Consider the following 12,886-nt stretch of genomic DNA (forward strand, 5'->3'; position numbering starts at 1 on the left):
CCTCTGGGCCACCCAGCCCTCCCCCCACTCCCTGCAGCCCCCTCACCACCCAGCCACACCCCACAGCTGGCAGCAGACTCTCAGATCCAGCCTTGGGTCACTTCCCCACTCAAGGACCCATAACGGCCCTACTGCTTGGCTCATCAAGTTCAAGTTCCCCTGCCCGGCTTGTGGGCTCCTCCCTCATCTGGCCCCTTCCTCCACACAGGCCAGGTTCGCTCTGCCTCCATTCCCGCACTCAACCAGTTCCACCAGCACGCCCAGCCAGGGACACCAACCAAAATGCGACAGGATTGTCTGCCCCCACTTTCCCCACCCCCCCTTCCCCCACCCAGCAAGGGCAGACTGGCCAAAAACATTTACCCTGGATTTGCCCTGGCTCCCAACGGGCTCAGTAACTCACGCCAAGGCCCCACCCCCTCTCTGTTTCAGCTTTCTCTCCTCCTTCCTACCTCTCTTCCATTTGCTCAAATCTTAAACTGGACCTGGAACAGGAGACGGACTTCCTCAACTACCACAGCACAAACTGATTGCTTCCTTCCCTGGCTCCCAAGGCAACCTCTGGTCAGACCCCTGCCCCCAGGCGGGCACTAATTCGTTTCCATCTAATACTTCTCTCTCTCCCTCCCCTCCCCCGCTAAACATGGCGCCCGAGGGCCAGGCCCTACACCTAACTTTGGCCTCTCCCAGGAGAGATCCTGGGGGTAGTGGTCAGCATATTAAGTGGATGCCTTGACCTCCAGGAACCATGTACCTTCACAGCCCAGTACCTCCACCAGGCGCTCCCCAGAGTAAGGGTCTGCCACCAGCACCCACCTTACACCTAAAAGGTGTCGGTGAGTATGGGTCCTGCAATAGACAGTGACTCTCCCAGGCGGCACCGCTGGGCCATTTTAGGTGTTAGAAAGCTCCTCTTTACATCCAAGTCTCCTCCTCTTTCTAAGAACCTCCACGTAGTAGGTTCTACTCTGGAGAGCAACAGAAAACAAGCTGTCCTTCCTCACGTTCTTACTGCCGTTCTGTGCCCACTCCATATTCTCCCTCTCCAGACCGCGCAGCCCTATTGCACAAATTGAGATTTTCAGCCTCCCTCACCATTCTGGGAATCTTCTTTGGAATGCAGTGCCCTGAGTTTGCTCTCTCCTTTAAAAACCAAGGCTATACAGGGCTCATCTCTCCTGACATTGCTCTGTGTTCTAGAATCTCCCAAGATGGTCACTCATGGCAGGCAGTGCTACAAGATGAAATTTCATCAAGAGACTGGTGTTCAAACGGAAGTGATCCCTAGCCACAGAGGGCAAGACAGAGGCGCCGGGGCTGAGGCTTCCGCGCACTTCTCTGGAACCGATTCACATCACATCCTTCTCTTCTTCCATGAGGCAGCACGGTGCCTCCTCGCTTCAGATCCGACCTTCGGGAAAGTCATCTGAAAATCACAGGGCCACCACCTCATGCCCGTGAGGCCGGGTGCTATCAAGAAAACAACATTAGTCACAAGAGTTAAAACATGGAGGAAGCTCAATGGCCACTGACGGAGAAATGGGCAAGCAAATTGTGACACACGTACAATGGAACGTTATTCAGCCTTGAAGAGGAAGGACATTCTGACACCACAACAGGGCCTTGAGGACATCCCGCTAAGCGAAACAAGCCAGTCACAAAAGGGCACATGTGATAGCATTCCACTTACATGAGTCACTTGGGTGGTCAAATTCACAGAGATACGAGATAGAATGTAGAACGGTGGCTCGCAGGGCGCTGGGGAAGGGAGGCGGGCATTCTGTTTAATGGGTGGAGTTTTGTTTTACAAGAGTTCTGGAGACGGGTGGGTGATGGTTGGAGGCGGCTGGCCTGCACTTAACACAATGGACTGCCCTCGAAAATGGTTAAGATGGTAAATTTTATACTCTGTGCGTCTTACCACAATAAAAAAAAAAAGTCAAAAAATATTTTTTTAGGGACTTACTGGACTAAATGGTGTTAAAGTCCTCTCATTCTTGTGGCTCCATGCCACCTAACCCCACCCACCTTCTAGATGGCCTGGCACCGTGGCAGAAAATAACTTTAAGCCCCAGTTTAAAACTGCACCTGGCACAAGGTGGGTGCTCAGGAAAGGTTTGTTGGTAGGATGGATGGACAGAAAGATGGAGGGACAGACCCTCCTTGAAATCTCAGATCCCTTGGCAAATAGGTTATGTAGGTAGATTGGTGGTTGGCGCTGTTTAGAGAAAGAAATCCCAAAGCATGAAACTAATGAATGTAACATTGTGTGTCAACTTCACACCATATAAATGAAGGGAGAGGGGAGGGAGAGAGAGAAAGGGAAGGGAAGGGAAGGGAAGGGAAGGGAAGGGAAGGGAAGGGAAGGGACCCCAGAAAAGTCCACCTGGTTGCATCAAGTGTTTCTATCAGCAGAAAGCATCTAGGGTATCCTGGGGAGAAAGCAGAACCAGGAATTGAAACCCCCACTCTAGGAGCACCTGGGGGGTGGGGGCTCAGTCAGTTGGGCACCTGACTCTTGATTTCAGCTCATGTCATAATCTCGTGCTGCATGGGATCAAGCCCCAAGCTGCTGACAGCTTGGAGCCTGCTTGGGATTCTCTCTCCCTCTCTCTCTGTCACTCTGCTGCTCACATGTTCTCTCAAAATAAATAAACTTTAAAAAATAAAAAAAATTAAACCATACTCCTGACCCAGCTCCCTCAACTGCTGTGTGACCAGGAACAAGTCACCTAGCCTTTCTGATTGTTCCTCTGCATGGTGCGCTCCTCCTGCCTAGCCAGGCTGGTGTCACACTTGCTCGGTAGTACCCAGACCTCCACACAACTCACTGTGCATTCCCCATGGCCCGATGGCAGGGGAAGGACTTCGAAAACCACAGGTGCCACTCAAGTGAATGACATTTGTCATTACTGATTGGTCAGGAGGGTGCACTGTGGTGCTGAATTACTAGGTTAAAATCCCAGCTCCCGCCTTTGAATAGCTCTGTGGCCTGATGTCTCAGTTCCTCGTCTGTAACACTGGCATAATCACAGCATCTCTCTTGCTGCGTTGTCATGAAGAATAAATGAGTTTATTTTTGTAAAGCTTTCAGAACAATATTTGGCAAGTAGAAAGTTCTGTATGAAGGTTAGCACTGAAGAACTGCTCCAGTTGCCATGCTGGGCGAGTCAGCCTGGGATTCCCAGTGCCCCCTTTCACCTCCTCCCCCTCCCTCCACCCCCAGACTCTGCACCTGACCTCCAATCATTCCACAAGACCATTTTGCGCACCTGCCAGGGGGCTGGTCTGTGTGAGGAGAAGTATTGCGCAGCCATCTTCCACCAGCCCAGGTCCCCTGGGTGCCAGGCTGCGTGTGCACGAGGGCTTACCCTCTGGCAGACCTTGATGGCCACCCCACTTGGCTACCACCCTCGGGAAATTCCTTTTGACTCTTATTTTTCAGAAGCTGGGAAGAGCTGCTTCAGCAATTTCCAAGGATCAGAAGTGTCCGTGGCAAACAAGCCCTCTCCCCTCTTCATCCTGCCCCCACCGACAGACCCCACAGGAGGGAGATGACCCCAGGACCCTTCTGCCCAAGGCCTTGGGCAACATCTGTTGAGTAAGATGAAAACATGGGTTGAAGATTAAGCCACTTTGCCCTGGCTGGCCTGGCACAGGCTGGAAAATGTGTCTGGCAGGCAGAAGCTGGGCAGAAATCCTGTGCCCAGGGTGAGGGCTCCCGGTCCCAGGGGGGTAGGGGGAAGATCTAAGCAGGACGGGTGAGGCCAGAGGGAGAGCTGGGGCCCAACTGAGACACGGAGAAAACACCACGGACAGATGCACACGGTGTGAGGCACGAAGGAAGGGGGCAGGGAGGCCAGAGACCAGCTCGGCCGAGGCTGAAGGAGAGGCAGCAAATGCAAAAGGAAGGAAAAAATACATCCCGCCCTTTCCTCCCTCTTGTGAACCTGTTCAAAGCACTTGCCTCGCCTGCCTTGAGGAAACAGGTGCTGAGTGCTCTCCGGGGGAGGCCAAACTTTCTCCCTGCTTTCCCGTGGGCCACTTTCCCACTCCCTGGGGACAGCAGGAGAGAGTCCGGCGGGAGCTCAGCCCCCCCAATAGACCCCCGCCCATCAGCAAGCCAGGGAATAGGAGCGGCAGCAGCCCTGCTTATTGAACACCTAATCTGCACCAGGCATCCGGCAGAAGCTTTCCTCCTAGCCACTTGGTGAACACGTAGTGAGCACCTACTATGTGCTGGACAGAGTGGATACAGCCCTGGACACAACAGATAAGAATCCCTTGTCGACACAGAGCTCACATGCTGGTATGAGAGGGGCCTGTAAGACGCACAGTGTACCAGCTGGTAATACGTGGAGGGACACAGAAAGCAGGGAGGGGAGACAGGGTTGCTGGGGGAAGGGAAGTCTCACACTTGCGGGCAGATCTGAGGGAAGGAAAGAGCCTTGCAGGCTCTAGAGCCCTGAAGCAGCAGCATGCCTGTGTGTCCAAGGAGCGGCAAGAAGACAAGGTATCTGGAGCAGTGTCGGTGAAGGAGAGAGCTTCCAGAAGGAGGTGAGGGCAGAGAGGAAACCCATCATGTAGGCCACGTACAGGCCAATGCTGGACTTGTACACAAATCAAGTGGGCAGCCACCGGAGGGCCCTGAATCCAGATGAATTACAAACATGCATTTGCTGCTTTTATTCTCCTAACAACCTTACACGGTGGCTGCTCTTACCAAATCTGAATGTGCAGAAGGGAAACTGAGGTCTGGAGAGGTTAAGCAGTGTGCCCAAGATCACATACCACAGACTAGGGAGCCAGGATCCAAAGGGGGGTAGTCTCACCCCTGGCTCTTAACCAGTGCTGGGGAGGGATATGTTCTGACTCAGGTGGGGGCCCTCTGCGAGCACAATCTGGTGTCACAGCGGCTCCACCACCAGGCGGCTGACCCAACCTCCAGGAAGGGCAGAGCCCCCTGCACAGGCAGAGCACATCCCCCCGACGACGGGAAGACTCCCCAGCCCCGCTCAGGTAGGCGTTCCTTCTGGCATCTGCCGTCCTTCCAGCTGGAATGCCAACCTCTTCCCTTGTGTCCCAACCCCTGACCCCTTCCTCACATAAACAAAGCTCACAAGACTCCAAATGGCCAGGAATCTGGCTTCTGCCCCAAGATCCCTAAAGCCCAGACCCCCTAGCTGTCCTAGACCAGCCAAGGACATTCTGTTCTCAGAGGCGAGGTGGTGGCAGTTGGGTTGAAATGATGAGAGTTATGCTCCTCCTCCGCGCTCCGGCCCGCCACGGTGACCCTCAGCAATCCCAGACTGCTCGCTGGTGGCTGCGGACCAGGCCTGCACTCTGGCCTCCTCACTACCACCACCGCCCCCCACCCCACAGCACCTCACCCCTGCTGTTGTCAGATGACCTGCGACTGGGCTCTGCGCGAATAACACTTCACATCTGGAGCGGCACAGCTAGGCAGAGCTGAGGCCCAGGAGGGCCTGAGCCAGGGGAGACCAGAGGGGAGGGGGCGGCCACTGCAGAGAAGGGAAACAGCTTGGCAGGGCCTGGGCCTGGGGTCCAGAGGGTGGGGGTGCGGCTGAGGGTCCGAGGTGTCTGAGACACAAGCGCTTCTACAAACTTGACTTCATTCCATCAGTGACCTGCAGTGGAGGGGACACTTAGCACTGAGAAGGCCTTGGGAGCATCTCGTCGACAGAAAGGGAAACTGGGGTCTGGAAGGAGGGAGGGACTGGTCCACTGTCACTCGGCAAATGGGAATTAGAGGGAAAGAAGAGACCAGGTGGCCTGACTAAGATTCCAATATCCAGGGTGAGTGAGTTTTCCAATACCCGGGACAGCCTGAGCCTGAAGGACACCCCTGCTCCCTCCCCAGGGCCCCCGCCCTCACCACGGTCACCACAGGCTCCTCTGCACCAGCAAATCTGACTGTGCCCACCAGGGCCCTCCGTGACACACCCCACGTCCACGTGCATGTACCTGTAGGGTGCAGACCCCTCCCCTCCAGCCTCTAGGGCCCTGCCTGCCTCCAGCACGGGGCGGGGAAGCAGCGGCCCTTCTCGGGGTGAAGAGGCACTGAGAGGGCAGGGAGGAAAAGTTCCCAGTGTTCCAAATCAGCCCAGCTGGGATCAGTCTGGAACGGGCCCCTCTCCACAGCCCACAACTCATATGAGTCCTGCCCCGTCCATACTTTTCTGGAAGCCTGATGGGGGAGGGAAGGGTGGGAGACAGGGGGACAGGGCAGAAAAGCAGTCAGCCCAGGAGCTTGGAGGTAGGACAGGCCACCTGAACGTGAACACCTGTCCAAGCAGGTGATCTCCGTGGATCATGCCTCCCATTCCCCTTCCTCCAGCCGAAGGGTACCTGAGCCCTGACCAGGCAGGTGGAAGGTGATGCCACTCCCTGGTCCTAGAAGCCCCAGAACAACAGGCACCTGGCCAGGCTGGAGAGGCATGCAAGATGCCCTTTTATGGGTTTTTCCAAGGACTTAAGTCTCAAATTGAAATGAGAGGCCCTGCATCTCATCAGAAGGGGCCTCATGACTCATTTCCTCCCAGTCCGGCTTTGGCCTCGGGAAGTGTCCCCCTCCTCCTCCTCCCCCAATTGCCCAGCACCCTCGGGGGCTAGCAGCATGCTTAGGTCTAAAGTTGGCTATAACCAAGGAGCTGAGGGGAGAGGAGGTGAGACCAGCAGGGTAGGGAAGGGACTATCACTCACCACCAGTTCATGGTTGGATGGAGGAATGCAGGGGGCCGCCACCTGTGGGAGGCACAGAGAAAGGGCAAGGTTAGCATCTTTCATCCCCATAGAAAACCAGGGCTTTCTGAGATCATTCTATGGCCCCACCTCCATGCTAGACACCCCTTCCCTCAACCCAAAACAATGACAATCTCCAGCTCGAGAGGCCATCAGAAGCCTGTGCAGCGACGTGGGAAAATCTCAGGCAATAACGCTGGGTAGAGGAGGCGCGGCAGAAGGCAAAAACGAAACGTATATCACAAGTTTTCAATTCTGTAGAAAAATATGCAGAAGACTGGAGGTCAGTACACCAAGATTTTTAAGAACAGTGGGTGAAGGTAATAAGAATAAGGATTTTTTTTTTTTTTGCTTTTGCTCTATGTTCTACAGTATGCTAAGATTTGTTTCAAATTTTTAGAAAAATGTGTTTAAGACCTCTAAGAAAGGAGGTTCTCCCCAATGCTCATCTCACCCAAAATTGCAGTGTCCTGGGTCCCCTTGGCATGTGGGAAGCAGGCTGGTGAAGGGCCTCTGCCAGCTGTTCCCAAGAAAGCCTTGAGAGGTGAAAGCACCCTCTACGGGCAAGCATTATTTTTAACATCATCTTCATCCTCCTCTCTGATGGAGGGTGGGGGGTGGCAATTTGGGCCTCCAGACAGGGGAGGGAGGGACGGAGGGCTGTATTTCTTCCTTCCCTGAGATAACACCCTCCCCCCCAGGCAGGGCAGCCAAAACCACTACCCTGACAATTAGCAGGGCCCTTTATCAGAGACGCAGTGTGCTCTTTTTTTTTCTAGCTGGGACACGTTTTTCTTGGAGCTCATACCTCAATCTTGGCTCCAATTCCCAACCCAAGGGGCCCACAGAGGGGACTGGGCGGGGGGGCTCTCCCTCAGGCATGAGTGTGTCTGGGCACAAGCCCTGGATCACCAAAGAGGGGTCGTTGCCTTCTCACACAGTGGGCAACCCCTGCCCCAGCCACCACCCCAGGGAAGCGGTCACCATGACAGTGGGCAGCCCCTGCCCCAGCCACCACCCCAGGGAAGCGGTCACCATGACAGTGGGCAGCCCCTGCCCCAGCCACCACCCCAGGGAAGCGGTCACCATGACAGTGGGCAGCCCCTGCCCCAGCCACCACCCCAGGGAAGCAGTCACGGTGACAGCCTAGGCCCAGCTGGACCTGGCTGTTCACAAGAAGCCACCCTCTGCCAGGCCCTCCCTCCACCTGACCCAGTCTGTCCTCTGAGCAGCCCAAGGGATCTCTAGGCTTGACACACCAGCCCAGAAGGGGACAACATGCACATGAGGGTGTGCCCTGAGCTCTGCAAGGGGTGGAGAAGCTGGGAGTTTAGCATCCCTGGCTTCTTGACCCAGTCCTGCTACAGGCTTCCTGCCCAACTCAGTCTCCAGGCAGGGAAGCCTGAGCTGAGTCTCAGTATCTATCACCCTGTACTGTATCTATCTATTAATCCCAGACTGTTGAGAGACTCACCTATGAGGCCAAACAAGGGAACGATAGCTAACACCTGTTGAATATGGACCACAGAAATGACAGGCATTATTACCAATGCTTGACACACATTAACTCATTTAATCCTTCCAACAACCCAATAAGGTAGGTTCTATTATATCTTCAGTTGAGGCGTCAGGGGGCACAGAGAAGTTAAACAACCTGCCCAAGGTCACAGAGCTAATAAGTGGTCAAGATCTGAACCCAGGCATTCTGATTCCCAAAATGAAATGTGAAGGGGAACTCATCCCCCGTGTTTAAGAGAATGAGGAAATATGGGGGGAAATGCTCCCACAAGTTCAGGGTTCTTGACACACACACCAGCCATGGAGCCATGAGTGACTTAGAAGTTTTGGGGAGGGGGGTACAGGGCCTGGGGTGGGGTGGAAGATGCCAGGAAAACAGACTGGGAAGGAAGGGAAGGTCCCAGAGGTGACTGTGGGCTGCAGGGCTCGCTACCTGCCCCACCCACCAGACAAGGTCTCAGCCATGGGGGACCCTGGTGTCCCCATCAGGCACCTTCAGGGCAGGAGTCCTGCATCTAGCAGTGGCCTCCTCCCTGTCTCCTCCGGCCCCCAACTGCACTCAGGGGCTGTAGGCTTCAACCTCCTGGGGCCAGGCCCCCTGTGTCTCCCCCACCTCTCTGTCATTTACGGGTCCCTCAGGCCCTGGGTGGGAGTAGGTGCAATCCACAGGGCAGCACCCTGCTGTGCTCCCTCCTTCCGAGCTGGGGCTGGGCAGGGCTGGGAGCCTGATGGAGGACCACATCAAGGGCTCGGGCCACAGCATCCCAGGCCCAGGTAAGTCCCGTCCACAGCCACTGTCTCCCACGCCACAGCACCAGGGGATTCCTAGTCTCCATTCAGGGTCCGGGGATTGAGGGGGAGGTTATGGGCACATTTAAAGCAGCGGTAGAATGGACAGTATCCTCTGAAATAGTGGAAGGGGGCGGGGTCTCTCTCCTAGAAACATCCTAGGGCAGTAGAAATAATGGGGTCCAGGTGTCCTGACCTCAGGTCCCTGCTCTGCTCCCCATGAGGCAGAGCCACCCTCTAAGGACTCAGATCTGAGGGGAATCTGTGGACCCCCAGCCAGCGGGCCTGGGTGCCCCTCATGGCCTGCTGCCCCCCAGCAGCCTCCTCTGCCCGCCGCCCACAGCTGTGCATTCCAGGCCAGCCGGCCGGCCAGCCCACTAACTTTGTTGTGTGTTTCAATGTTTCTTGTCTCTCTCTCTCTCTCTCCTTTTTTTTTTTTTGTAAGCAAAGAAATGTTTCCTTAAAAGGCTGTCTCCTTCCCTCCGGCACCCTGGCCCCTGGCCACCGTCTCAGGAGCCTGGAATGTGCCAGGGAGAGCCAGGGCCCCCTGCCACTCCGTGGCCCGTGCCTCCGGCCCCACACCCCGGGTGTCAGCACTGACCACTCCCATTGCCCCTTAGGGACCAAAGCTAGGAACCCTCTCTCTGCAGAGAGGGCAGACTCCGGCGTGTCCGCAGAGGCTCTGGGTCCCAGCCCTGTCGTATCCCTGCTTCCCTGGCATGGGCAGTGCAGGACTCCAGGGCTCAGCCCCAGGAGGTCAGCCTCAGGTAAGCCTCCTCCCCGGTGTACCTCCAAAACCCCATCTACACTCTGGGGGCTGAGCCGGCCTGACGCGCAATCTTTCCACCGGGACAAAGAGAACAATAAAAGCAGCAGCTGCAAATGCTCGCAGTACACTTGCTATATACCAGGCACTGTCCTTCACACTCCATATAAATTAACGCATTCATTCCAACAAAGAGCCTCAACACTCCGTTTTACGGACAAGGAGGCTGAGGCACAGGGAGGTTAACAAGCTGTCCAATAGAGGAGGCAGGATGCGAACCCAGGAGCCCGGCTCCAGCTCGAGATGTGCTCCTGCCCTGTCTGCTATGCCCATGCTCCTGTAACTGCTGATTTCCATGCAGCCGCGGTCAACAATAGTAACGGAAAGCTTGAGGAGTGTGGCTGTCTGTCTGCTACTGTCCCTAGCTCTTTTCTTGGACTCATTTTGATCCTAATAAAAAATGGACGGGGCGCCTGGGTGGTTCAGTTGGTTAAGCATCCAACTCCTGATTTCAGTTCAGGTCATGATCTCATGGTTTGTGAGTTCGAGCCCCATGTCAGGCTCCGTGCTGATGGTGTGGAGCCCGCTTGGGATTCTCTGTCCCCCTCTCTCTCTCTCCAAAAATAAATAAGTAAACATTTTTTTTTAATGCATGGAGTACAGACTTATTACCCCTTTTCACAGGTGAAGAAAATAAGGCACAGAAAAGGTAACGATTTGCCCAAGGACACTGTGGCAAAGCAGTCTGGCTCTGGGGCCTGCAAAGTACGGGGGGGAGGGGTGCGGGGGGAAGGAGGTGCATCCAGGAGGAGAGCTACGGGGGGCCGGACCAGGGCCGATGCCTGGCATCCATCAGCCCCCCCCCACTAATGTTTCCTGAGTTTCAAATGTCCCCAAGCACAATACCAACCACAGGGAACACGCTTGGAGACTCCCCTGGGATCACAAAAGGTCTAAAGCACCAGACAGCAGCCAGCCAGCCAGCCAGGGGCTCTCTGCATGACCTGGCCCTTGCCCTCCTGTCCCATGTCATCTCTGTGTCCATCCCCTTGTCAAGGACCCAAAGCCACACATAAAGCGGGGGGGGTGGGGGGGTGCTTTTCTCAGTCCTTTGAACACACCTAGCTCTGCCCCTCCTCAGAGTCTCTGCATATTGCTGTTCCGTCTGCCCACTGTCTGCATAGCTGAGTCCTTCCCAGCCTTCTAGCTATGGCTTAAATGCCACCATGCCCGAGAGGCCCTCCCTGACTCCCTTAAGTTACACACAAAAGCACGCACACACATTCACTCTCCTGTACTCTTATCTCTTCCTTCACAGGCCTAATTACAATTTCTAATTACGCAGGTGTCTGTTTCCTTGTCCATGTTTCCCCCGCTAGAAAACAACCACCATGAGAGCAAAGGAATACGTCTTGTTCATCACATGGTCCCAGCACATAGTAGCTGCACGCTAAGTACTTATAGAAAGAAGAAAGACCTCAAGGCCCAAGAAAAGAAGGCACCTGCCTCCACTAGTGGTAAAAGGCACTGCCATTTGTTAGGCGCCTCCTGTGTGCCAGGCGCGGGGCCTGATCCTGCCACATGCCGGTCTCTCTGACACCTTCCAGTCCTGCAGAGTCAGTAATATTGCTCCCATTTTACAGGTGAAAAAATGGAGGCTCAAAGAGATCCTGACACACGTCCCAGGTCAGTCAGATGGGGAAGGGTGCCCAGCAAGTGAAATCTTGGTCCGTGGGCTCCAGGTACCTGCCTGGCAAGGCCCCCATCACCTGAGGAACATGCGGGTGGCAGGACCCGGACCAGCTGGGTGACACCACCTGTTCTCAGGGCCTCAGGCGCAGTTACAGAAAACCCCAGACTCTTAAACTTGCCCAACCCTTTGGAGGAGCTCCTCACACCCAAGTCCGCCTGGCCCCTGGGGCTGGGCAGGGCTGTCTTCCCCAGCCAAATCCAGAGCCGCTTGCGTCTCTGGCTTCAGCACTTCCTACCATCCTGAGCAGAATGTTCTTTTCTTCCCCTATCTCTAGCTAGTCCTTTTTCTGTGTGTGGTAAAATGCACACAACATAAAATTTACTATTTTAACCTTTTTTTTCCCTTAAGTTTATTTATTTTTGAGAGAAAGAGTGAGAGTAGGGAAGGGGCAGAGAGGGAGGGAGACACAGAACCCGAAGCGGGCTCCAGGCCTTGAGCTGTCAGTACAGAGCCCGATGCAAGGCTCGAACTCGGAAAAATGAGATCATGACCGGAGCCGCAGTCAGATGCTTTACAGACAGAGCCACCCAGGCGCCCCGCCATTTTAACTGTTTCTAGGAGTACAATTTAACAGCAACCAAATGCAGTGAAACTGCTGTACAACCATCAGCCCTCTCCGTTTCCAGAATGTTTTCATCTTCCCAAACAGAGATCCCACGCCCTTGAAACAAGAACCCCTTCCCCCTTTCCTCCCAGGCCCTGACGATCTCTAATCCACTTTTCGTGTCTATGAATTCACCTGTTCTAGGCCTTCATACACTGGGGCTCATGCAGCATTTTGTGTTTGGCTTATTTCACTTCGTGTTACGGGCTGAGTTATATCCCCCCAAATTCATATGTTGAAGTCCCAACCCCCCCAGTGCCTCAGAATGTGGCTGTGTTTAGAGACAGGTCTTTAAAGAGGTGATGAAGTCACAAGGCCATCAGGGCGCCCTCATCCACTGTGGCTGGTGTCTTCACAAGAAGAGCACCCACAGAGAGTCTGTAGGGGCACATGCAAAACTAGAGGACCATGTGAGGCCCCAAGGAACAGGCAAGGAGAGGGGCCTCAGAGGAAATGAAACGTGCCAACGCCTTGACCGTGGACCTCCAGCCTCCAGGACTGTGTGAGGGTCATCCATTCACGTCATCCCGCTTAGCAGAGCTGCCTGCCTTTTTAGGGCTGAATACTATTCCCCTGTGTAAGCACAGCACGTTGTGTTTACCCATCCATCGTCCATGGACACCCAGGCTGCTTTCCACAGAAGTCCCTGCTGACACATCCTACACACCCCTGCCCCCACAACCCCAGGCATCCA

General features: G+C 54.9%; 1 protein-coding gene across 1 annotated transcript in view; it reads right to left on the reverse strand.

The window, feature by feature from the left end:
• TNS1 (tensin 1) overlaps positions 1–12,886 on the reverse strand; it is a 189,647-nt gene that overhangs the window by 109,150 nt on the left and 67,611 nt on the right. The window contains exon 4 of the mRNA XM_077748685.1: positions 6,724–6,765. Within this exon, the coding sequence (XP_077604811.1) occupies positions 6,724–6,765 (42 nt within the window). The remainder of the gene's footprint in view (positions 1–6,723; positions 6,766–12,886) is intronic.

This window comes from Crocuta crocuta, unplaced genomic scaffold (assembly GCF_008692635.1).
Source record: "Crocuta crocuta isolate KB4526 unplaced genomic scaffold, BGI_CrCroc_1.0 scaffold229, whole genome shotgun sequence".
Taxonomy (NCBI): domain Eukaryota; kingdom Metazoa; phylum Chordata; class Mammalia; order Carnivora; family Hyaenidae; genus Crocuta; species Crocuta crocuta.